This window comes from Salmo salar, chromosome 16, assembly GCF_965601325.2.
Source record: "Salmo salar chromosome 16, fSalSal1, whole genome shotgun sequence".
NCBI classification, from domain to species: Eukaryota; Metazoa; Chordata; class Actinopteri; order Salmoniformes; family Salmonidae; genus Salmo; species Salmo salar.
This window is the reverse complement of record NC_138306.1, coordinates 45,449,705-45,476,757: the sequence shown is the minus strand read 5'-3', so window position 1 is coordinate 45,476,757 and position 27,053 is coordinate 45,449,705. Positions and strand designations below refer to the sequence as shown.

Genomic DNA, 27,053 nt, shown 5'->3' with positions numbered 1-27,053 from the left:
ACAACTGTGCTGGTGTAAGAGGACCATGTTAAGTCCTCAGTAATGTGGACACAGAGGAACTTGAAGCTCTTGATCCTCTGCACTGTGACACCATCAATGTGGATGGGGGTGTGCATCTGCCCCCGTTTCCTGTAGTCCATGATCAGCTCCTTGGTCTTGCTAACGTTGAGGGAGAGGTTGTTGTCCTGGCACTGCACTCCCAAGACTCTAACCTCCCTGTAAGCTGCCTCATCGCCGATAGTGATCAGGCCTACCACTGTCATGTCATCAGCAACTAGCTAAGCTAAGTTGCCGGTTTTGAAATGGAAAGACATGGCAACAGCTGTACATATAACTGGTGATACATAACCCCTCTTCTGAAGTGTGGTGTTTGGAGTGGTATGTTGGTGAACGAACTGCTACTGAGGAAGGCGAAAAAGAGGAAAAAGCTTAGGAAAAGAGGTGACCTAATGATCGTATCGAGGCAATTTGCCGCTCATTAGACGCGCTTTGTGGCACTCAGCATCACAATCACAAGGTTAATTTAGGCCGCACTAACAACTGTGAAGGGAGGTGCTCTGTTTGCTAATTGATGATATTAGCCAACCCTAGTTATGGCCGACGCTACGGAAACAGTTGCTGTCCTGTTCTCCATTTGACAGCCATTACAGAGGGACTCTGTTGGCTGATGTGCCACTCAAGTGAGTGCAATGGTATTTGCCTTGTCAGTTGTTATACAAACTATGTGTGACACTAAAGCTTAACCGATTCCACTGGTAATGTTTTGAGGGCAAACTTGTCATTGTTCTAGCTTTCTGTGCAGCGCATAGTAGCAGCACCATAGTACCGTACGGATAGACACAGTTTAGGGAAATCGTAACCGAGAAAAGCTTAAATATTGATTGGACTAGATAAGTGTTTGCCGAGTGGTCAGAAGGGACCCACTTCTAATCATGGCTGAACACTGGGTTGTAACAGGAAACATAAACTGTGACTTGAAACAAGCCCTAACCCCTACCTTCTAGGGCACTTGGATTCAGGAGGGAGGATATTAACAAGTCAACCAAGTGTATTGAAGGGTAAGGTGGAGTCACTTGCGTAATTATTTCTGATCTACCCATGTGTCTAGACCTAGGGGGAAAGGGGTTGTTTCTGGACAGGCCCATAGTTTTATTTACCAGGAGGACTACAGCAAAATGCTTTTAGGAGGTTCACTCTCACAGCACAGATCATGAACAGCATTTACAATGGGAAACTAGCTGGTATGAGTGGGCTAAACGCGTGGTACCTGTCAGGGCTGCCCTCTGTCTCCGAAGGGCTTGTGCTGTGTATGATTGAAGCTGACATCCATTCTTCTGAGTGACAAATCTATACTGAACAAAAAAATAAATGCAACATGTGTTGGTCCCATGTTTCATGAGCTGAAATAAAAGATCTCAGAAATGTTTATATCACTGTTAATGTTAATTTCTCTACCATAAGCCGCCTCCAATTACATTTTAGAGAATTTGGCAGCACCCCAACCAGCCTCACAACCAATTCGACCAACCTCCACATTCGACTTCTTCACCTGCGGGATCGTCTGAGACCAGCGACCCGGACTGCTGATGAAACTGAGGAGAATTTCTGTCTGTAATTAAGACCTTTTGTGAGGAGAAACTCATTCTGATTAGCTGGGCCTGTCTCCCCAGTGGCTGGGCCTATACCCTCCCAGGTTCACCCATGGCTGCGCCCCAGCCCAGTCATGTGAAATCCATAGATTAGTGTCTAATGAATTCATTTCAATTTACTGATTTCCTCATATGAACTGTAACTCAGTAAAATCGTTAAAATTGTTGCATGTTGCATTTATATTTTTGTTCAGTATAGGAGAGGTGTCTTGTTCTCATAGAGTAGCCTAACTTATGCCAACAGGCAGACAGGCACACTAAAGCTCTATGAAGCTAAACATGATGAGAACTGAGTAGGAGGTAGAAAAGGAGAATGGATGGTTATAACCAAAAGACGACAGAGAATCAATGCAAAACTGTACTCACTGTACTCCGGTGGGTATTGAGATATTACCACACAAGAAAATAATGAGCGGTAATGAAGAAAATAATAGACAAGACCAAAATAGACAATAAACTACCACACAGAATCTCCAAACAACTCCATATTATCATTGACTTGGAAAACATTTGCTTACACTCTAGTTTGTTGTTCTATATGTTCAATTATTAATAGTTTGTTTTTAAATGAGCTATTCACATTCCATTGCTTCATACTTTCTTCACACTGAAAGGTAAAGGGGAAGAACAATAATATAATCTGGAAGGAGAGTTATTTTCATTGGGTAAACTGTACCTCCTCTTATCCACACATCAGTTAATTGCCTTATGATCAATGGGATATAGAGAAGATTGAAACCATTAGAATATCCAGAATTTTTTGGGGGGTGAAATGTATGAAATTGTATGAAATGTATGCATTCACTACTGTAAGTCGCTCTGGATAATAGCGTCTGCTAAATGACTAAAATGTAAAATGTAAAGAATATGTGGTAAAGAAATGCCCTGCCTCCTACCCTGCTCTCTCCCCTGCCTCCTTCCCTGTCTCCTTCCCTGCCTCATACCCTGCGTTGTTTCCTTCCCTGCCTCCTTCCCTCGCTCCTACCCTGCCTCTTACGCCGTCTCCTACCCTATCTACTACCCTGCCATACTTCCTTCCCTGACTCCTTCACTGCCTCATTCCCTGCCTTGTTTCCTTCCCTGCCTCCTTCCCTGCCTCCTACCCTGCCAACTACCCTGCTTACCACCCTTCCTTGCTTCCTTGCTTCCCTGCCTCCTACCCTGCCTTCCTTCCTTCCCTCTCTCCTACCCTCCCTTGCGTCCTTCCCTGCCTCTAGTCCTGTCCTGCTCTGTTTGTTTAACATTTTACCAAGCACATTACTGCAAGGTACCGCGTCACAGATATTTGACTCTCAGCTCAGTTCACATTAATAGTCACCTGTTTGATGTGCAAACCACTCGAAGTGTGTAATGTTCTGCTTGAATTTAGATTTAGTTTATAAAGGCCTTTCAGTGTATTCAGAAGCACAGACAAGGTATGATAAGAGATTCATTCAAATGCAGTCTTTCAAAAAATGTCAGAAAAATCAAATGAATTGAATGCCTGTCTCATGTGCACCTTTTGACCAGTCCTCTGTTGGCCTCTCTCTCTCTCTCTCTCACACACACACACACACACACACACACACACACACACACACACACACACACACACACACACACACACACACACACACACACACACACACACACACACACACACACACACTCCTTATTAAAGTGATAAATTGCTTCACACTCCAGATGCACACTGCCTAGCCCCTGTTGCCATAGCAACATCCCGGGCTGTGCTCCAGGAAATAAAGAAATAAACATATGTTATGGGGTGCTGACTGCCGCCTCTGCCCTTGTGGATCTTGTGAGCATCTATTCAGGTGTGTGTGTGTGTGTGTGTGTGTGTGTGTGTGTGTGTGTGTGTGTGTGTGTGTGTGAGAGAGAGAGAGAGTATGCATGCAAGCGTGTGTGTGTGGGTGGGTGGGTGTGTAGGTGGGGTATTGAGACTGTACCTGATGTTCAGTGCAAAGCAGATGAGAAAAAGGGACCATTAGCTACTGTATGTAGGCAGGGGCTGAACTCAAGCCCCTTTTTGTGTCTGGCTGTTTAATTAAAGAGATACTGAGACCAAAACTTCTCACAAGTCTGATATTGCAAACGTTTTTCATCATCCTCAGGCTTCAGCTGTTGACTCCTACATTGAATAAATCATCATTACCTGCTACTTTGTTCATTTAATGACTTGGATTAAATTACAATGTACCAGGTCTATTCGACAATCATGTAAACACAACGCTTTTGCAACTACGTATTTTAATAGTGGGTGTTTGTCTACTCAGGCTTTTAATCAGATGGCATAGTAAGCCTCTATTTCCATAAAATATTGTTGGATGAAATCATTAGAGATAAGTGTTTATGTATCAGATGATCTGAAAAGTTCAAGCTCTCAGGATATGAGTTGTCAGTGAAGACGTTCACACTTAAAGCTGGAATTGATCTATTCTAAAAAAATACAAACGCAAGCCTGAATTTAGGATACAATGCAGTGTACACACAATATACTTTACACTGCAAATCCACAGCAAGTAGCCATCTGTCTGGCAACAAAATCAAATCAGATGGGCGTCGCCAAGTGGATGCTGACCCCAGGTGTATACTAATGCAGAATTATCTGAAATTGACTGGTATTGGGCCTGTCTCCTGTCTCCTGTGTGAGTGTGCGTGTGTGTGTGTGATGAAAAACTGAGGGAGAAGGATAGAGGAGAGATGGATGGAAGGAGGGAGAGGGGAGTGTGTTTCTCCAACACTGGGCTCCCATCTCCAACATCAAGCATCTAGACCGTTGCCCTGGTAACTGCATAGTGAGGCCTCAGGTGTGGGACACAAGGTTCTGTTTGCATCTTCAAGGATATCATCGGCCATGGACGCAGCCATCTGATAGGGCAGCTCTCCTGTCCAGATCTAGACTTATATTATTCATTTCCTTACCAAGGCAACTCACTATAAGCAACAACAACAAAAAACAGCCAACTCCCATTCTCAATCACTGAGCATGTATGATTATCAAGGTTAATTAAATGGCCTCTGCGGGTTGATTTTAAAATCTCCCAGTGGATTGACACAAGTTCAGATGTGGATAGCAGACTATGTTACACCCTGGAGACTATCTAGGATTCTGCAGTTCATGTTTGGTAAAGTCTTTTCATATCACCCCATGGGGCAAGCTTAACCAGTCACCTCATGGGGTATGGAGTTTAACCAGTCACCTCATGGGGTATGGAGTTTAACCAGTCACCTCATGGGGTATGGAGTTTAACCAGTCACCTCATGGGGTATGGAGTTTAACCAGTCACTTCATGGGGTATGGAGTTTAACCAGTCACCTCATGGGGTATGGAGTTTAACATTTTTTACATTTTTACATTTTAGTCATTTAGCAGACGCTCTTATCCAGAGCGACTTACAAATTGGTGCATTCACCTATAATATCCAGTGGAACAACCACTTTACAATAGTGCATCTAAATCTTTTAAGGGGGGGGGTTAGAAGGATTACCTTATCCTATCCCAGGTATTCCATGAAGAAACCCCATGAAGAGGTGGGGTTTCAGGTGTCACCTCATGGGGTATGGAGTTTAACCAGTCACCTCAAGGGGCATGGAATTTAACCAGTCACCTCAAGGGGCATGGAGTTTAACCAGTCACCTCAAGGGGCATGTAGTTTAACCAGTCACCTCATGGTGCATGGAGTTTAACCAGTCACCTCAAGGGGCATGGAGTTTAACCAGTCACCTCATGGGGTAGGGAGTTTAACCAGTCACCTCAAGGGGCATGGAATTTAACCAGTCACCTCAAGGGGCATGGAGTTTAACCAGTCACCTCAAGGGGCATGGAGTTTAACCAGTCACCTCATGGTGCATGGAGTTTAACCAGTCACCTCAAGGGGCATGGAGTTTAACCAGTCACCTCATGGTGCATGGAGTTTAACCAGTCACCTCAAGGGGTATGGAGTTTAACCAGTCACCTCAAGGGGCACGGAGTTTAACCAGTCACCTCAAGGGGCACGGAGTTTAACCAGCCACCTCAAGGGGCACGGAGTTTAACCAGCCACCTCAAGGGGCACGAAGTTTAACCAGTCACCTCAAGGGGCACGGAGTTTAACCAGTCACCTCAAGGGGCACGGAGTTTAACCAGTCACATCAAGGGGCACGGAGTTTAACCAGTCACATCAAGGGGCACGGAGTTTAACCAGTCACCTCAAGGGGCACGGAGTTTAACCAGCCACCTCAAGGGGCACGGAGTTTAACCAGTCACCTCAAGGGGCACGGAGTTTAACCAGTCACCTCAAGGGGCACGGAGTTTAAATTCCAGTTCTACTGTATGTAGCTACACTGAGTATCCCAAACATTAGGAACATCTTCCTAACATTGAGTTACACCCCCATTTGCCCTCAGAACAGCCTCAATTTGTCAGGGCATGGACTCTACAAGGTGTTGAAAGTGTTAACTCCAATACTTCCCACAGTTGTGTGAAGTTGGTTGGATGTCCTTTGGGTGGTTGACCATTCTTGATACACACGGGAAACTGTTGAGTGTGAAAAACCCAGCAGCGTTGCAGTTCTTGACACAAACCGGTTTGCCTGGCAGCTATTAACATACCCCGTTCAAAGGCATTTAAATATTTTGTCTTACCCATTCACCCTCTGAATGCATACATACACACACAATCAATGCCTCAAGGCTTAAACATCCTTCTTTAACCTGTCTGCTCCCCTTCATCTACACTGATTGAAGTGGATTTAACAAGTGACATCAATAAGGGATCATAGCTTTCACCTGGATTCACCTGGTCAGTCTGTGTCATGGAAAGAGCAGCTGTTCTTAATGTTTTGTATATTCAGTGTATGTGTGCCTTTGTGAGTGGAGACATTTATTTGAATGCATGAGTATGTGTGTGTGTGACGTGCAAGTGTGCCTGCATGTGTGTGTGCATATGTGTGTGCGTGAGCGTACATGCCTGTGTGCCTGTTTAGCATATTCCTCAGTAATAAATCATAGTCAGTGTATTCCCTCAGGCGTTTTGGTGCTCATTTAGACTCCCAGTGACCATCCACAGCAATCTGTTATGTGCCTGGGGCCCCTCTCTCTCTCTCTCTCTCCTCCCCCAGTATAATAGCCCAGCTAGCCAACCACAACTCACATGATAAGCCAGCAAATAACCATCTTTCCAAGGTGCAGTTGCCGTGCAGCTGTTGTCTAGTCTGTTGCACATGTAAGTGTGTTTAGGATAAACAACTGTAATAAAACAAATGGGGGAACGCACATGGTGCTGTTCCCAGACAAAACAAGGTGTCTACATTCTAGACAAAATACTGGTCTATTTGCTCTTTCATGTACTTATTGTAGCCTATTGGAGTGACTAGGATAATGAGCACTGATGTGCATCATGGTAGCTGAGAGTTTTAGAATGAGAAAAATAGATGCTCTTTGAAGAGCTTTATACTGCCATACAGTCAACACTCTCGGCGTTTACCATGAATATGATCTCCGTTAACAGTGGGGAAATTCCCTTTATAGCTAGAATCTTTAATTTAAACAATAACAAAGCATGCTCCCCACCCGTTCTCTAAAAAGCTAAGGGCGGGGGTTGGAGAAATGTACCCACTCTTAAATTCATAGACAGAGCTATGGATGCAATGACTGACAATTCATGATATGAAATGTTTTGAGGCTACACAGTGTTAATTGACATTTATGTTGTATACAAACACTGGAGAAAACAAGCTTATATTTTGGGTTCTGATGGGTTATGACAGTTGAACTAAGTTCATGAGACATTTACAAGTTATATTCTTCAAGAATCAATGGGAAAATATCATAAATTATAGGTCAAAAAAATGTATGTAGGAACTAAGGATTCTGTCACGTTGTTTGTCGAAAGGAGCAGACCAAAGTGCAGCGTGTGTATCGTTCCACATATTTTATTGAACTGTGAAACTATGCAAGATACACAAATAAACTAAAGAACAAAAACAACAAACCGTGACGAAGAGGTGCAACATACACTAACTCAAAAACAATCTCCCACAAACCCAGGTGGGAAAAACAACTACTTAAGTATGATCTCCAATTAGAGACAACAATGACCAGCTGCCTCTAATTGGAGATCATCCCCCCCCCCCAAAAAAACCATAGAAATACAAAAACTAGAACTTAACAACACAGAAAATCCAAACTAAACCCCTGTCATGCCCTGACCTACTCTACCATAGAAAATAACAGCTTTCTATGGTCAGGACGTGACAGTACCCCCCCCCCCCCCAAAGGTGCGGACTCCGAACGCAACCTAAAACAATAACAAAAAAAACAAAAAAATAGGGAGGGTTAGGGTGGGTGACTAATGTTGGTGGCGGCTCTGGTGCAGGACGAAGAACCTTCTCATCTCGCGGATTCTCATCCCGCGGATCCTCCAGTAGCCCCCGCTCCGCCCGCTGATCCCTCCGCTTTTGTGTCACCGGACCCTGGATCGTCGCCGAAGGACCCGGACCGTGGATCATCACCGGAGGTTCTGGACTGCGGACCGCTGCCAGAGGTTCCGGACCGCGGACCGCCGCCGGAGGTTCCGGACCGCGGACCGCCGCCGGAGGTTCCGGACCGCGGACCGTCTCAGGAGGCTCCGGACCGCGGGCCCTCTCAGGAGGCTCCGGACCGCGGGCCCTCTCAGGAGGCTCCGGACCGCGGGCCCTCTCAGGAGGCTCCGGACCGCGGGCCGTCTCAAGAGGTTCCGGACCGCGGGCCGTCTCAAGAGGTTCCGGACTGCGGGCCGTCTCAGGAGGTTCCGGACTGCGGGCCGTCTCAGGAGGTTCCGGACTGGGAACCGTCGCCGGAAGCTCCGGACTGGGAACCGTCGCCGGAAGCTCCGGACTGGGAACCGTCGCCGGAAGCTCCGGACTGGGAACCGTCGCCGGAAGCTCTGGACTGGGAATGCGCACTGGACGCCTGATGCGTGGGGCTGGCACAGGTGGCGCCAGACTGGTAACACGCACCTCAGGGTGAGTGCGGGGAGCAGGAACAGGATACACTGGACTGGAGAGACTCACTGGTGGCCTAGTGCGTGGAGCCGGGACAGGTGGCCCCAGACTGGTGACACACACTTCAGGGCGAGTGCGAGGAGCCGGGACAGGATATACTGGACCGTGGAGGTGCACTTGAGGTCTGGAGCATATGGCTGGCACAACCCGTCCTGGCTGGATGCTCAGTTTAGCCCGGCAAGTGCGGGGCGCTGGCACAGGACGAACTGGGCTGTGAAGGCGTACTGGCGACACAGTTCGTAGAGCTGGCGCAGGATATCCTGAACCGAGGAGGCGTACTGGAGACCAGGAGCGCTGAGCCGGCACAATCCGTCCTGGCTGAATGCCCACTCTAGCACGGCAAATGCGGGGCGCAGGCACAGAGCGCACCGGGCTATGAATGCGCACTGGAGATACAGTGCGCATCACCGCATAACACGGTGCCTGACTGGTCACACGCTCCCCACAGTAAGCACGGGGAGTTGGCTCAGGTCTCAACCCTGACTCCGCCAATCTCCCCGTGTGCCCCCCCCCCCCTGTCTCTCGGGCTTTCGTCGTTGCCGTGCTAGTTCCTCGTATTGTCGCCGTTCCTCTCTCGCTATCTCTGCCTGCTTCCATGGCAGGGTCTTGTTCCCTGCCATTACCTCCTCCCAGATCCAGGATGTCCTCCACTCTCTTCTCTCCCGAGCCCAGGATCCCTGCTCCTCCTGGGCACGCTGCTTGGTCCTTTGGTGGTGGGAGATTCTGTCACGTCGTTCGTCGGAAGGAGCGGACCAAAGTACAGCGTGTATATCGTTCCACATATTTTATTGAACTGTGAAACTATGCAAGATATACAAATAAACTAAAGAACAAAAACAACAAACCGTGACGAAGAGGTGCAACATACACTAACTCAAAAACAATCTCCTACAAACCCAGGTGGAAAAAACAACTACTTAGGTATGATCTCCAATTAGAGACAACGATGACCAGCTGCCTCTAATTGGAGATCATCCCCCCAAAAAACAACATAGAAATACAAAAACTAGAACATAACAACATAGAAAATCTAAACTAGAAAAAAACCCTGTCACGCCCTGACCTACTCTACCATAGAAAATAACAGCTTTCTATGGTCAGGACGTGACAGATTCTCGCTGGCGCATTGTTGGTATTTTAGTGCGCAGCACTAGAACACTTTGAATGAAGCCCAAATACAGCGCATACTGTACTGAAGTTTTTGTGAGGAATTGATGATACAACTTCTGATTGTCAGTTGGAGGGCTTTGGTGGACATTAAGAACCAAACAAGTCTCAGATATACAACATTTGCCACACTAGTGCTTCACAGTTCAGTTACTAATGACAACTTTTAATGTCTTTTTTTTGTTTACTGACAAAGTAGTACTTCCAACCTGACAATCATGTACATAACGTGCAGTAGTCCATCCACAGGAGTGTATTGATTTGTATGCATGTTCACTTCGAAGCTTTCAACGATCAGCAAAAAGGAAACCGTCAATATTACCCATATTATTTTACACATTCTGCCTCGTACTGCCGCTATTGCTTTGATAAATTGACTGTTCCCCTGATGTGACTTCCCTTATTGTAGTTTTGTTCTCGTATAACATGTCCAGTAAAAAATACACATGGTTTATGCTTAAGTCAGTTTAAGTAGCACTCTCAAAAGTAAGATCCATATGGAGAAGTTGAAATTGAAAAGCACTCCTTTACACAACTTACTTTCATTCAGTCCTGTCAGTATTCTTCATCAGAAGAAGTTCAGGTTAAAATTGTTGTTGTTCTTCAGTTTAAGAGTTAAGGTCTGAACTTTGTTGAGAATTGGCACCATCATTGGCCCCTGCACATTCTGCTGAATACAGCAGAATATATATATATTTTAAACATACTGTGCTTCTTCAACACAAACACACACCCATACACACAAGCACCTGACCCACTTTCCCAAACACACAAAAACACACAGACATACATGCTCAGAATCTACACATTAGCAATTAAGTATTAACAACAAGAAGTCCACAACATAGAGTCAATGCCATACCAACACTAGACAATCAGCCCATTGAGTAACAGGAAACATTGAAAGGAAGATGGAGTCAATGAAGATGTTGTAAATGTTTCAAAACTTCCTGGTTCGGCTCAGTAGATGGAACTTTAATACGTTGTCCTTCAAATGTGTTTTTTGGTTTGTGTTGTGTGGTGGTGTTCTTCCCATTTTAATCTTTGAAAAGCATCTTTGTGCTCCTGAAATTAAATACCTCATGATCCCCTTTTGCACAGACCTGCTATGACACTCACCAGTTCCACATCCACTGAAGATGTATTCCTCCAGCTAGCATACATCATAAATATGTAGGCTACCACCGTATTGCGTAACTCATTTGATAACATCACACTAAGTCTGAGAGCTGCACAGCAGCAGACCCCAGCTTGTCAGTCAAGGTTTTGTGCTGTATTGTGGTTTGACTGTAAGGCTAATTAGTTAGTTATTTAGTTAGTTAGTTATTTAGTTAGTTAGTAAGAGAGTTAGTTAGTAACTACTCCTTATTCCTCCGGGATCCCTGTAGTTTTTTATAGTAGTCCTCCTGTCCAGTCTTGTTTTGAAATTGAACTAGCGCGGTCTTGCGTTGTAAAGTGGACTCTCGACTTCGCCCGTCATGGAGGACCTCGGTGTGAGGGAGGGGCGGAGGGGGGAGCACTTCGGGGTCGCCGTTGCCAGTGGAGGAGCAGGGCGAGATGGTCTGGTGCGGCCGGAAACTGCCAGTGCTGCCGCGAGCAGCGCTGCGGTTCAGGTCGTTTAGCTCGTAGGCGTCACGAGGGTCGCTGCCGTCGGACGCGTCTCTCCACTTCCAGGGATTCCCTTTGCCAGAGGAGGGCAGGGTGGCAGTGTGCACCACAGGGTGGTGGGGGGCGTGGGCGTCTACCGTGATGATGGCCGAATTGCGTGGTGCCTCCAATGGCGGACGGTAGTGGGGCGAGTCGGCGCTGGCCGTAGAGGAGGTGCAAGACGAGGTGGAGGTGGTCTCGGAGGACTTGGGCGTGTCCCCCGAGGAGGAGGACTGGAGCAGGCCCTGCTGTTTGGACATTGCGATCACCTGCATGATGCGTGGCTGGTTGGGAGCCCCCCGAAGCGACCCGCCGCCACTGCTCTTCTCCGTGATGGACAGCCACTTGGTGCGGGTCAATGCGCTCTTGGGCGACACCGGCGGGGGACCTGTCTCTGGGATGTGGGGGGGTCTGGGGGTTGCCACCACCCTCACACCCCCCGGAGGCCCCACACTGATGGGGATTTGGCCGGTGGAAGCTCCACTGTTGGACTGTACCGTAGATGGGTATAATGAGGCCTGTGGCCCTCCGTCCTCGAACACTTCCTCTTCCCCTTCGGAGCCCTCCTCACTGGCCTCCTGCTCGGCCTCATCTCTGAGGCTCAGACCCCGCATCTCCATGGACTTCTGCTTCCACTCTGTCACCAGCTGCTGTGAGCGCATGGGGTCCATGGGCACTTGCACAGCCTTGAGCCTCCTCTTTACAGGCTGGGTGGGCTGCATCATGGAATCGTCGGGGGCCCCATTAGTGCCCATGCCCCCGTTCACATTCATGCTAGCTCTGGGCAGCGTGTTGCTGAAGGTAACCATGGTCTGCTGACCCATGGGGCTGCGGGGTGCTAGGAGCTCCACGTCCACGCTGGCCCTCTTCAGGCTGCCCATGGAGGCCTTCTCGTGCTGCAGCGGACGCCCCATGCCTTCCAGCCGGTCCAGGGAGGGGGGCGCAGCGATCTCGTCGGCGCTCTCCGACGCTGAAGCTACACCTTTGTTGTAGACTGAGTCGTGGCCCCGCTGGGTCAGAGCTCGTAGGGCGTCCTCCTTCTGGGGGGGCGGAACTGGCTTGATGATGATGTCGTCGGAGGACCTGAAGTTGCCAACAGCGTGGAAAGCCTGGAAAATAAGAGAAGGTCTTGGTCACCTGAAACTCCTCTACGGATACTCAGTATAATAGTCCTGTGGAAAGGCATTATCATTCAATCTCATTCGTCTGCCTGGGTATTCTTCAACAGAACTGATGAGCTAGCTCTAATCACCGCTCTCTATATCTCTGATAAGAGTGAGAGAACACAGGCACAAAGGGGAAATGAGAGAGGGAAAGAGATACGAGACAGAAAGAGCTATGAGAAAGAAGGACATAAGAGTGAAAGAGCATGATAAGACAAATGTGTATGTAGAGTAGGCACCCCCATAGAAAGACAGAACGTCATGGAACAACACCTCCAGAATCTGTTGAAATAATCACCATTCAGGCGAAGGATGGAAAGACAGTATCTAAAATGGAGAGACAGAGGCAGAGAGAGGCAGAGAGAGGCAGAGAGAGGCAGAGAGAGGCAGAGAGAGAGAGAGAGAGAGAGAGAGAGAGAGAGATATGATGGGCATGAAAGTGAACTCCATCCCTCCCTGAGGACAGATAGTGGAATGACAGCAGAAAGCAAATGAGGGCGAGAAGAGTCAGAAAATTTAATGAGAGCGGGAGGAGTCAGAAACTTTAATGAGAGCGGGAGTATTCAGAAACTTTAATGAGAGCGGGAGTATTCAGAAACTTTAATGAGAGCGGGAGTATTCAGAAACTTTAACGAGAGCGGGAGGAGTCAGAAACTTTCATGAGAGTGGGAGGAGTCAGACACTTTAATGAGAGTGGGAGGAGTCAGAAACTTTAATGACAGCAGCAATCTAGAGATATCAAAGAGCCTAGCGCTAAACGGCAGGTATGCCTTTTAAGTGGGGGAGGGAGAGATGGTATGCAGTACAGTTTGATTGGCTAAAATCCTACATCAGTGTCTGGCAAATAACACTTTCCTCTCCTGTGCTCGCCTCAAATTAAATGACAGAACGGCTACTATAGGAAGTAGTAGGTAGACTTCCCTCACATCTACCTTTCAGAAATGTATACGCGCATGAATAGCCCTTTGTAAATCAGCTTTGGTAGAATCCTTAAATTCCATATTCCTAAATGTTTGAATCACCTGTCAATCCTACCCTGCAGATTAAAAAAACGAACATTTACAGAAATAAATATTAATATGCATCATCAGTATCAAACATATAAATGTTATATATATTATAGAAGTCAAGATAGATTTCGATGGAAGTCAGGTCATACCAGGTAGGCAGCGATGCCGGCCCCTATGAGGAAGCCCACATAGACGTCGATGGGGTGGCTGCGGTACTGGGTGATCTGGGTCAGGCCGGTTAGTGCCGCAGCGATGGCAAATGCAAACACCAACACTGGCTTTAGCAGCTTGGTGCTGTCTGAGATGGTTGAGTTGAAGTACATCTGCAAGAAGAGAGAAATTGAGAAAATAAATGGTGAGATATTATAAAAGAAAAACTAAAATACATTCCATTCATCTATGAAGATGATGTACGGTTACATTGATTTCTGCTTATAAACTGCATTATGACATGCCTTGTTAACTATTAATAAACTGAACAGGCTTCTACACGTTTTCACTTAATTCAATCCACATAATTTAAGCTCTGTGATAATATTTTAAGCGGTTTATAAGCAAACCTTTCTATTTAAGAGTTACCAAATATATATGTGGGAAAACCCAGTGTGTTTGGCACAGTATGCTAAGCTCTTCCTTAAAATAAATAGTGGGGACAGATTTGCCCAAAGGATTTGTGCATTGAGAATCTGGTGTGACTACTTTGGCTACGATACCATTTATATTCACAAGCAATATTAGCCCAATGTCCTAATTTGTGGCTTATGAAATTCTATTGTACTTGACCTGCCACTGAACAAAGCATTAAAAAGAGCCAAAGACAAAATCTGGGGGGACATTTTCTTATCAAGACTTCAACAGCGTTCTCTGCACATTTAATCAATAAAACTAGCTTATCATGTTCTGTCGCAGTTTTGGTTTTCAGTTGACTTAAAGTGACAGACATTTTTTTTCTCCAGTTGAGTCCTGGTGCCCTATAGGGAAACACTGCCTCAGCAAATTTCACCTGGCCCTAGCAATACAGTCTAGGCAATAACCATGCTCTGAACTGAAAATGTTAGAGGAAATGTTACTGTAGATCATTTACAGATGGACTATCCAAATAAAGTTTTACCGTTGCCACTGACTACTAGCTTCCATATTGTGTATTCGTCCCAGGAGGTGTACTTACTGATATGTACACAGCAGCAAATGCAGACAGGGTTGCATGCTGGGAGGGAAAGGTTTTCCTGTCAAGAAACAGAAAACGTGTTAGCGTTGAGACAAAATGGTAGAAAAGCAGAAAGACAGACACCGTATGTCACACAGCTTTGATCATAACTTGAAAGGGGAGAGAACAGCGCCAGTGTGGCATAAGGAATAAAGATCACACCTGCACATTGCTACAATGCAGGTTAGTGTTGTGGTGTTGTGTGCTATATCTGTCTAAACACACCTCCCTGTTTATCTGTCTATGACTGGCCAAAATGGTGTCCTTACTAACGCCACCTTTATGATCCCTTAGCCTACCTAAGACTGAATAAGAATGGATAATTTACTTGAAAGCAACATGGAGGAAAGGACAACTTGCTATGGCTTTCACCTACCCAGTCTGTTTAGATCAGTGGTCCAGAGAGGAAGAAAACACGAAAATGTGGCTTTTCAACAGTATTGGGACACATCCTCAGCCAGAGAAAATAAGATGGCCTGTCCAAGGCTGCATTCCAATATTATTTCCAATTTGAAATAATTTTCTGTCCTCATCTCCACTGAACCAATGCATCAGTATTCCTTTAAGGTTCATGTTTTTCTCTGTAAGTGTAACTGAATGTACAAGTAGTTGAGCTTTAGTAAACAATGTCCTTGAAAACCCATTCAATTCATATTCACCCTTCATTTTTTTAGCTTCTCTTTTTCCCTTGCTGTGTTTAGTTTGCCTCATGAGATGAGGACACACAAGAGGTACAGTATCTTCCCATAACCAATCTAGCAACTGCTTCATTCAAATTGGTATGTTGGTGTGGATATTGGAACAGAACCTTAATTCTTCCTGGTTCAGGTGATTGTGGCCAGGGAAATAATTGCTGTATTTTGAATGGGACTGTAATTTCATCCCACATAATCTGTGCTGTACTGAATTTTTAGATCGCTAAAAACTTTTTGACCACTAGTGGGTGCATGGTATTGTTGCTTCTGGCTCATTAACATATTTTGAGGCTTGTCTTGTATGAGGCTATATTTGTTGCACCTGTTAGAGAGAATGCTGTACAAAGTTAACCGGTATGTGGTAGTTGTGTCCCTTCAAAGTAAAATGTATAGGGGACAGATTGGAATGGCAATCTTAAAGCTTTAATGGTTGCCAATGATTTTGCCATGTAGTCCCTGCCAGTTTAGAAGCATTTGTTAATGGAACACCACATATTTATTGATATGCTGTAATGTGCAAACACATTACCTAGCAGCCGACCTGCTTGCACCAATCCCATGTCATTACAGCAAAATACTGTGAAATACAAACCCCAATCCCCTCAATGAATTTCATTAATTCATCCATTCATTCATTACGATTGTGGTAGCATTTACTTTGTTACAGTATAATACAGTCAATTCTACAGTATTGTACTGTGTGTTATTACACGCCACTTGCTTTGATACTGTATTTGGATTAGAGTAGGTGTACTGCATTATGAAATACAGTAACTTACTTTCCAATGAGCTCCCTGTAAATTACTGTCAAATTCAAGACAACCCCTTTATAGTGTATGTCATGTTATGTAACGCAGCTACCTGGCGGAGAGGATGGCATGCTGGTCGTGGCTGGAGCAGATGTCCTTGGTGATGTAGGGGTTTTTGTCACATGCCACACCTGGCTGAGTGTAGTTGGGCTTACACACGGTCAGAAAGAAGGGGGAGTGATAGCCTGTGGCCAACTGGATCACATCAGTTACTAGAGCCGTGGCACACAGCCCAAACACATGGACGCCTAGAGAGACAGGGAGAAAGGGAGAGAGAGTAAGGGAGTGAAAAGGAGAGGAGGGTGAATGAGAGGGAGAGAAAGGGAGGAGGGGGAAGAGGGAGAGAGAAATACAGAGATAGAAAGAGAGAGAGAGAGAGAGAAGAGTGGGGATGTGGCAGGGTAAGAGAAAGGTGGGGAGATTGAGAGAAAGAGGAGGGAGCGAGCAGTGACATGGGGAGAAAGGGAGAGCAGTGATGTGGGGAGAGAGGGAGAGCAGTGATGTGGGGGGAGAGGGAGAGCAGTGACGTGGGGAGAGAGGGAGAGCAGTGACGTGGGGAGAGAGGGAGAGGAGTGACGTGGGGAGAGAGGGAGAGCAGTGATGTGGGGAGAAAGGGAGAGCAGTGACGTGGGGAGAAAGGGAGAGCAGTGATGTGGGGAGAGAGGGAGAGCAGTGATGTGGGGAGAGAGGGAGAGCAGTGATGTGGGGAGAGAGGGAGAGCAGTGATGTGGGGAGAAAGGGAGAGCAGTGACGTGGGGAGAAAGGGAGAGCAGTGATGTGGGGAGAGAGGGAGAGCAGTGATGTGGGGTGAGAGGGAGAGCAGTGATGTGGGGAGAAAGGGAGAGCAGTGATGTGGGGAGAGAGGGAGAGCAGTGATGTGGGGCGAGAGATGGAGAGCAGTGATGTGGGGAGAAAGGGAGAGCAGTGATGTGGGGCGAGAGGGAGAGCACTGACGTGGGGAGAAAGGGAGAGCAGTGATGTGGGGCGAGAGATGGAGAGCAGTGATGTGGGGCGAGAGGGAGAGCAGTGACGTGGGGCGAGAGGGAGAGCAGTGATGTGGGGCGAGAGATGGAGAGCAGTGATGTGGGGAGAAAGGGAGAGCAGTGATGTGGGGCGAGAGGGAGAGCAGTGACGTGGGGAGAAAGGGAGAGCAGTGATGTGGGGCGAGAGATGGAGAGCAGTGATGTGGGGCGAGAGGGAGAGCAGTGACGTGGGGAGAAAGGGAGAGCAGTGATGTGGGGCGAGAGATGGAGAGCAGTGATGTGGGGAGAAAGGGAGAGCAGTGATGTGGGGCGAGAGGGAGAGCAGTGACGTGGGGAGAAAGGGAGAGCAGTGATGTGGGGCGAGAGGGAGAGCAGTGACGTGGGGAGAAAGGGAGAGCAGTGATGTGGGGCGAGAGATGGAGAGCAGTGATGTGGGGAGAAAGGGAGAGCAGTGATGTGGGGCGAGAGGGAGAGCAGTGACGTGGGGAGAGAGGGAAAACAGTGAAGACGAGAAAACAAGAGGAGGAACTAAAGAAAGAGTGAGTCATTGTCACACTGGAGAAATCCAGGAACAGGCCACATTCATTTGACACTGAGTGGAACCATACCTACGAAGCGCACCGTTCGCCGTAGGAAGGAGTTGAAGTTGCACCCGCCGGCGTTGATGCTGCCCTCCACCCCAGGGCGGATCTTAAGGTGTGACTGCATGCAGTAGACCAGGCCCTCCCCTATCATTATCTGACCAGATGACCACACACAGTCAGAGATATAGAAACATTTAATGACCACGTACTAGTCGACGCATTTCTACTTGACAATCATGCTCAACCCTAGAGAGAATGGGCTATTTGAGAAAACAGTATTTGGTTTGTGGTTTTGAGAAATGTTTGTCTCATCTTCTGTGGTCTGATTTGAATGTAGGCCTATATGCATATTCGCAACTATATTACGGTGTAGTTTGAACGGTTTACATTTCCGTCATTTAGCAGACACGCTAGAGCAACTTACATGAGTAATTAGGGTTAAGTGCCTTGCTAAAGGGCACATTAACAGATGTTTCACCTAGTCAGCTTAGGGATTCGAACGAGCAACCTTTTGGTTACTGACCCAATGCTCTTAACCACTAGGCTTTCTGCCGCTGGTTTCAATGCCTTCATACATTCTACACTACTGTCAGAGTTTTTAGGGCATGAGTACATGCAGTTTGAGTGTATAATGGCTTCATTATAAATAGAGTGTATCACATAGGCCATTGTTTCCCAACTCCAGTCCTCCAGTAACCCCAATGGTACATATTGTTGTTGTGGCCCCGGACAAGGACACCAAATTGTACTTGTTAACTAATCATCAAACCCTTGACAAGTTAAATCAGGTTTTTTGGTCCAGGGCTACAACAAAAATGTGTGCTGTTGGGGGTACTTGAGGGAAACACTGACATAGGCCATACGTGGGTATGTTTAGAGGGCTTCTCATGCAGGCAGAGCAGCATAGTGTGTGTGTGTGTGTGTGTGTGTGTGTGTGTGTGTGTGTGTGTGTGTGTGTGTGTGTGTGTGTGTGTGTGTGTGTGTGTGTGGTGTGCCTGCACGCGTGCAAGTGTGTTTAGAGGGGTGTCCTCACCGAGGCGGCCGGCCCAGCGAAGGCCAGGCTGAGCAGCATGAGTAGAGGGATGAGCTCGTCTCCACCGTCCACGTAGGGCATGCTCAGCGTGCGGTCATGGCAACGGAAACCCACCTGGGCCGGGTGGAGCAGGTCCGTTAGCTCCAAGAAGTAGAGCGACACCATAAAAGAAGCCACAATGGGCAGCTGGGAAACAGGAAGTAGAAGTGTATGTCAAAGGTTGTTGTCAGAATTGTCACTTTATTAACTACTATTAACCCTAACCGTGAATATACTATACAGAACTTCTGCCTCTCGCTCTTTGTGTATGCAACTTGTCTGAAAAGAGTTGAGATGAGTTGAACATTTGACAAACAAACACGGACCATCATGAACGCGTATTAGTTTTCATCTGTTTACATACCGTAATTTCCGGACTATTAAGCGCACCTGAATATAAGCCGCACCCACTGAATGTAAAAATAAATATTATTTTGAACATAAATAAGCCGCACATGTCTATAAGCCGCAGGTGCCTACCGGTACATTGAAACAAATGAACTTTACACAGGCTTTAACGAAACACGGCTTGTAACAAAAATAAATAGGCTTTAACGAAACACGGCTTGTAACAAAAATAAATAGGCTTTAACGAAACACGGCTTGTAACAAAAAATAAAACATTTGCAGTAAGCTTTAGTTGTCTTTTTGCACTGAGTCAATTCCTCACGCTGCTGTTTCCAACGTCTTATCATCGACTCATTAAGACCAAGCTCCCATGCAGCAGCTCTATTTCCTTTTCCAACAGCCAGATCAATCGCCTTCAACTTGAAAGCTGCATCATATGCATTTCTCCGTGTCTTTGCCATGATGAGGGTGACAAAATGACTACCGTAATCAGAATGATGGGAAGTTTGAGAGCACTCGATTTAATCTAAACAGTAAACAAAAAAGTTGTTTGACCGTAACCCGTTCGGCAATTTCATTGGTCTAATGAAAGCTTCATGCCGCCAAAAAACTGAGCACGTCACAGAATGTGTTTTTTTAGGAGAAAAAAAATTGAAAGCGGGAAAAATCCATATATTAGCCGCGTCATTGTTTAAGCCGCGAGGTTCAAAGCCTGGGAAAAAAGTTGCGGCTTATAGTCCGGAATTTACGGTAGTCTCTATGTGGCCACAGCCTTCCCTATGAAGTCCTATCAGATCAGAGGTAATGAAGGATAGAAAATAAGGTTATTGAAGACTACTGGGACGCATCTACAATGGTTGCATATACACTGCTCAAAAAAATAAAGGGAACACTAAAGTAACACATCCTAGATCTGAATGAATGAAATAATCTTATTAAACACTTTTATCTTTACATAGTTGAATGTGCTGACAACAAAATCACACAAAAATAATCAATGGAAATCCAATTTATCAACCCATGGAGGTCTGGATTTGGAGTCACACTCAAAATTAAAGTGGAAAACCACACTACAGGCTGATCCAACTTTGATGTAATGTCCTTAAAACAAGTCAAAATGAGGCTCAGTAGTGTGTGTGGCCTCCACGTGCCTGTATGACCTCCCTACAACGCCTGGGCATGCTCCTGATGAGGTGGCGGATGGTCTCCTGAGGGATCTCCTCCCAGACCTGGACTAAAGCATCCGCCAACTCCTGGACAGTCTGTGGTGCAATGTGGCGTTGGTGGATGGAGCGAGACATGATGTCCCAGATGTGCTCAATTGGATTCAGGTCTGGGGAACGGGCGGGCCAGTCCATAGCATCAATGCCTTCCTCTTGCAGGAACTGCTGACACACTCCAGCCACATGAGGTCTAGCATTGTCTTGCATTAGGAGGAACCCAGGGCCAACCGCACCAGCATATGGTCTCACAAGGGGTCTGAGGATCTCATCTCGGTACCTAATGGCAGTCAGGCTACCTCTGGCGAGCACATGGAGGGCTGTGCGGCCCCCCAAAGAAATTCCACCCCACACCATGACTGACCCACCGCCAAACCGGTCATGCTGGAGGATGTTGCAGGCAGCAGAACGTTCTCCACGGCGTCTCCAGACTGTCACGTCTGTCACATGTGCTCAGTGTGAACCTGCTTTCATCTGTGAAGAGCACAGGGCGCCAGTGGCGAATTTGCCAATCTTGGTGTTCTCTGGCAAATGCCAAACGTCCTGCACGGTGTTGGGCTGTAAGCACAACCCCCACCTGTGGACGTCAGGCCCTCATACCACCCTCATGGAGTCTGTTTCTGACCGTTTGAGCAGACACATGCACATTTGTGGCCTGCTGGAGGTCATTTTGCAGGGCTCTGGCAATGCTCATCCTTGCACAAAGGCGGAGGTAGCGGTCCTGCTGCTGGGTTGTTGCCCTCCTACGGCCTCCTCCACGTCTCCTGATGTACTGGCCTGTCTCCAGGTAGCGCCTCCATGCTCTGGACACTACGCTGACAGACACAGCAAACCTTCTTGCCATAGCTCGCATTGATGTGCCATCCTGGATGAGCTGCACTACCTGAGCCACTTGTGTGGGTTGTAGACTCCGTATCATGCTACCACTAGAGTGAAAGCACCGCCAGCATTCAAAAGTGACCAAAACATCAGCCAGGAAGCATAGGAACTGAGAAGGGGTCTGTGGTTACCACCTGCAGAACCACTCCTTTATTGGGGGTGTCTTGCTAATTGCCTATAATTTCCACCTGTTGTCTATTCCATTTGCACAACAGCATGTGAAATTTATTGTCAATCAGTGTTGCTTCCTAAGTGGACAGTTTGATTTCACAGAAATGTGATTGACTTGGAGTTACATTGTGTTGTTTAAGTGTTCCCTTTATTTTTTGGGGCAGTATAGATAGTTACTTATTCAATGTCTATGAATGAGACTCAGATTGTATAAAAGACGTGAGCTGAAATGATACGAAAGCAGCTCATCCTCAGCTACAGGTCATCCAGATTTGTTTTCTCTCACTTCAGCTGCAGCATATTGATTCATAATCATCCACCCAAGAGAAAGGCAAAGCACAAGACAAACATCTGGTGTTTGCGAGTTCATTCATTCATACACTCATTCAATCAGATACAACCAAAGATTATCACCGTAACATGTTAAATGTCAAATTTCCCCAAAATATGCAATTATCATAATGTTCATATATCTACCCACCTCTACAAAATAGAAGCAAGGCAACAACGTCAAGCTATCTTTGGGTTGCGTCTTCTTGGGCTTGGGGTCTCTCGGAGTCATCATTGTGACATCTGTGGACAAACCTGAAAGAACGCATAGTTGAAGTTATAATAAAATAATAGTACTGAATGAGCTCAGGGACATCTCTTTTCTATTTTAATATTAACATTTGTTTTAATTTATTTATTCATGTATGTATTTATTTATTCAATTAAAATGGAAAACAGATGGTCCTGATGCAATGGTAAAACATGTTACTGTCTGTGATAATGGATGACATGTCAAAACTCCTGGGGTGCACAACTCAAGCCTGTAAGTTCCGCAGTTTTGCTGGTTTTCGTTTCTGTCTGGTATTTATTGATCAATTAATGTTACTGGTCAGCTGGAGAGTGCACACACCTTGTTCCAGGTATAAATCAGTCACTGGTTAAAAGCCCAAAACCAGCAGGATAATCAGCAGCCTACAAGGACCAGAAATGCACCCCTGACCTAGACACTAATCTATTTTCATTGCTTGAGCATATGGCTTACAGGTAATTATTATTATTCAATGTAACCTTTATTTAACTAGGCAAGTCAGTTAAGAAAATAATCTTATTTACAATGACGGCCTACCCCTGCCAAACACTAACCCGAACGACGCTGGGCCAATTGTTCGCCGCCCTATCGGACACCCACTCACGGCCGGTTGTGATACAGCCTGGAATCAAACCAGGGTCTCTATTGACGCCTCTAGCACTGAGATGCAGTGCCTTAGACCGCTGCGCCACTCGGGGGCCCCCAGTACATGGCGTGGGACATAGTCTTCTTGACATTAGACCGCTTTGAGGCCTGAAAAGGTCTGACTGACTTTGATATTTAAGGATCAAAATTGGAAAACCAAATACGAAATATTTTAAAATATAACCCCATCAATTTATCTAAATGGAATATGGAAATATGATGGTTTTATGGTGAATTACAGCTCCTGGGCAATGGTCTTTATTTTAAGCCACTGAATAAGGACTATATAATACATTTATGAGTAATTTATAACACTAAAATAAACCGGGTGGTTCGAGCCCTGGATGCTGATTGGCTGAAAGCAGTGGTATAAGCAGTGGTATATGACCAATATACCATGGCTAAGGGCTGTTCTTAGCACGACGCAACACGGAGTGCCTGGATACAGCCTTTAGCTGTGGTATATTGGCCATATACCAAAAACACCCAAGGCCATTATAAACTGGGTACCAACGTAAATAGAACAGTAAAAAGTTATTTTGTGTCATACCCGTGGTATACCCCTCGTGCCTTATTGTTTAAATAAGCACTGCACAAACGTTCACAAACGCTTATCTACGGATTGAATCGGGTATGCAGTGACATACAAACTTGCAATTGACAGAATGTAGCATTATGTACAGTGTTGACATCTATTATGGATGGTGAATGAATGTAGTGTAATGCGTACTGGCGGCAGAGAAGTCAGGCGCAAGAGAGCGAAAACTGATTTACAACGGTGTCGTTTAATATCCATAAACCACCGTCAACAGAACAATACAACAAATGGGTCAAACAAAACCCGGTACATACCAGCATACCGTGCATAAGCACTACAAGAAACAATTACCGACAAGGACATGAGGGGGAACAGAGGGTTAAATACACAACATGTAACTGATGGAATTGGAACCAGGTGTGATGGAAGACAAGACAAAACAAGAAAATTAAAAGTGGATCAGCGATGGCTAGGTCGGTGACTTCGACCGCCGAACGCCGCCCGAAGAAGGAGAGGGATCAACTTCGGCGGAAGTCGTGACAGTGAATATGTTATGTAGTCCCAAAGAAAGTGCTTCCTTGAAAATATGTAGATGCTCCTTCGCTTGTGCATGGAAAATGCAAGTCATTTGCTTAAGTAAGGGAAATGCAAGTCATTTACTTGTATATAGAAAATGCAAGTCCTTTGCTTGTGTAGGGAAAATGCAATGTCTTTGCTTGTATAGGGAAAATGCAAGTCCTTTGATTGTGTAGGAAAAATGCAAGTCCTTCGCTTGTGTTGGGAAAATGCAATTGCTAAAATAATAAAGACAACCCTAGACTGAGGGAGATAACATGCCAATAGAGTGCTTATCTTTCATTGGGGAAAAGCAATGTTTATCTAGGGAGGGAGAGAGAGAGAGAGCGAGAGACAGAGAAAGACACACACACATACAGAGAGAGACAGAGAGACGTCGGGGTGTGTGTTGAAGGGGTTGGGAATTATGGAAAGGAAGTGGTGTCTCAAACAAACTGAGGCTTCTGTGTGTCTGTGGTCAGAGAACCAGCTTGATAGCCAGCGAGAGGGTTTGAATAGGGAATCTTTGAAGAGGCAGGATTAAACTGATAAAGAGGATTAAGCAAACTCAATATTCCAAAACAAACTACCGTAATTTCCGGACTATTAAGCGCACCTGAATATAAGCCGCATCTACTGAATTTTTTTTTAAAGTTTTATTTTGAACATAAATAAGCCGCACATGTCTATAAGCCGCAGGTGCCTACCGGTACATTGAAACAAATGAACTTTACACAGGCTTTAACGAAACACGGCTTGTAACAAAAATAAATAGGCTTTACCGAAACACGGCTTGTAACAAAAATAAATAGGCTTTAACGAAACACGGCTTGTAACAAAAAATAAAAAATTTGCAGTAAGCTTTAGTTGTCTTTTTGCACTGAGTCAATTCCTCACGCTGCTGTTTCCAACGTCTTATCATCGACTCATTAAGACCAAGCTCCCGTGCAGCAGCTCTATTTCCTTTTCCAACAGCCAGATCAATCGCCTTCAACTTGAAAGCTGCATCATATGCATTTCTCCGTGTCTTTGCCATGATGAGGGTGACAAAATGACTACCGTAATCAGAATGATGGGAAGTTTGAGAGCGCTCGATTTAATCTAAACAGTAACAAAAAAGTTGTTTGACCTTAACCCGTTCGGCAATTTCATTGGTCTAATGAAAGCTTCATGCCGCCAAAAAACTGAGCACGTCACAGAATGTGTTTTTTTGGATATAAAAAAATTGAAAGCGGGAAAAATCCATATATTAGCCGCGTCATTGTTTAAGCCGCGGGGTTCAAAGCGTGGGAAAAAAGTTGCGGCTTATAGTCCGGAATTTACAGTAATAAAGTACTACAGTAATCTATAGCAGGGATGCACGATATATCGGTGAATATATCGGAATCGGACGATATTAGCTAAAAATGCCAACATCGGTATCGGCCAATGTCTAGTTTAACGCCCAATGTGCAAAACCGATGTCAAAGCTGACGTGCATACCTATATAACGAAGGTGCATGACGTAATGACGCTATGTAAAATTTGCGCTATACGTGCAACACAGCATTCCTAAACTAGCCCATAATGTCTGCTGTGTGGATCGAGCAGTCAACAAGTCAAGCAGTCATTTGAAAGAGTAAGAAAATTTCAGCGAGACAACTCAAAGGTGAAATCCATTAAAGCCAAGATAATGGTATAAATTGCCCTTGAAAATCAACCGTTCTCTGTCGTGGGTGATGTTGGCTTTCACCGACTGGTCGAGCACTGGTTAACACTACCAAGTGTGCTATTTTTCCGATGTTGCCCTACCGGAGTTACACAGTAATAGCGGCACTGCTATTTGCTTCACATCATACATACTATGGAACGCTGTTTGGGTCTTTGCGTGTCAAACAATATATGGTAGCACTGTCAAAGCTGTCCAAAAAAGTCAGCAAACAAGCAAACACTGTCCACGAACGATGTGTTTACAATACCGAGTTGGTAATATAGCATAATTTGTTCGACCGCAATTTCTGGGGTAGCTACCTTTAGCTTGGTACCTAGCTAGCACCAATACAACCAGCCTGAAAACAACGACCAGTAGAAACTGCAGTCATTTTCATTATTCTTAGCAATGATTTTGGAATCCTTGTGAGTAAGTATTAGCTAGGTTGCCACTTGTTGTTCGCCTATTGAAATTGAACATCAGTTCATCAAAATAAATAGCTATCCAGCTACTTAACCCTATTGCCTAAAGCTAACGTTATAAGCAGCCAGCTATCTTCATCTGGCTAGTGACGCTCGACCAGACAGTTATGTGTTGTGAAGCTAGCCACAATAAGGATTAGGCACAATAGTGGAATTTGCGGATAGCCTTCAAAATAAAACTGTCATTGACAGTGATGCAAATGAATACAAATAATATAATTATTCCATACCTTTATTTTGAAGGCTAACCAAAGTCCACGATTGTGCCTAATCCTTATTGTGGCTAGCTTCACATAGATGGGTCCGACCACCATTAATCAAATAAGAACTGTCATATAAACTAGGGTGATGATGACACCTAGCTATATAGTTAGCTAGCTAACTATAGCTACTGAAACAGATTGTGTCGTTTTGCTATGTTTTTGGGGAACAACATTGTTTGCATCCATGAGCTAACTAGCTTTTTTTAATGATCAGCACTGTAGGTGTGCGAGACAACTTTACCAGCATCATAGCATGCGTATCGATGAATCGTTGTGACATATGAAATATGAGTGATAGTGTAATCAATGTGTAATAACTAAGTAAAAAATGTATGAACGCGTTAAATTATTATGTGTGTGTCATATTCAGGCCCTAATTGGTCAACAAGCTTATTTGACACATCAAATAGTTTTATTTGACACGTCAAATAGTGCTCAATAGTTATTTTTTTACACACAAAGACCCAAACGGCGTTCCATAAAAATCCTGGTTGAAAATGAAACGACTGAACAAATGAACAACGAAACAGCACAGCAAGTAAGCAAAAGAAATAGGTTTTGATTATGTTTTACTGGTAATGGGGACATACGTAAAAAACAACAAAATAACTTTTTGGTCAGTGGTGTGTGTGTGTGTGTGTAACCTTCATTTAACCAGGTAGGCAAGTTGAGAA

General features: G+C 45.5%; 1 protein-coding gene and 1 long non-coding RNA gene across 2 annotated transcripts in view; one reads left to right on the top strand and one right to left on the bottom strand.

Moving 5' to 3' along the window:
* Positions 1–9,440: 9,440 nt before the first annotated feature.
* LOC106573923 (phospholipid phosphatase-related protein type 3) overlaps positions 9,441–27,053 on the bottom strand; it is a 28,686-nt gene continuing 11,073 nt past the window's right edge. The window contains exons 2-8 of the mRNA XM_014149385.3: positions 22,108–22,211; positions 18,970–19,155; positions 17,961–18,090; positions 16,422–16,617; positions 14,827–14,884; positions 13,808–13,981; positions 9,441–12,594 (exon numbers count right to left, since the gene is read on the bottom strand). Coding sequence (XP_014004860.1) covers positions 11,197–12,594; positions 13,808–13,981; positions 14,827–14,884; positions 16,422–16,617; positions 17,961–18,090; positions 18,970–19,155; positions 22,108–22,191 — 2,226 coding nt within the window. The 5' untranslated portion in view covers positions 22,192–22,211 and the 3' untranslated portion in view covers positions 9,441–11,196. The remainder of the gene's footprint in view (positions 12,595–13,807; positions 13,982–14,826; positions 14,885–16,421; positions 16,618–17,960; positions 18,091–18,969; positions 19,156–22,107; positions 22,212–27,053) is intronic.
* Positions 14,831–15,508, top strand: LOC123727836 (uncharacterized). The gene is made up of 2 exons (XR_006759764.2): positions 14,831–15,048; positions 15,160–15,508. It is a non-coding gene; the product is annotated as an uncharacterized LOC123727836 (long non-coding RNA).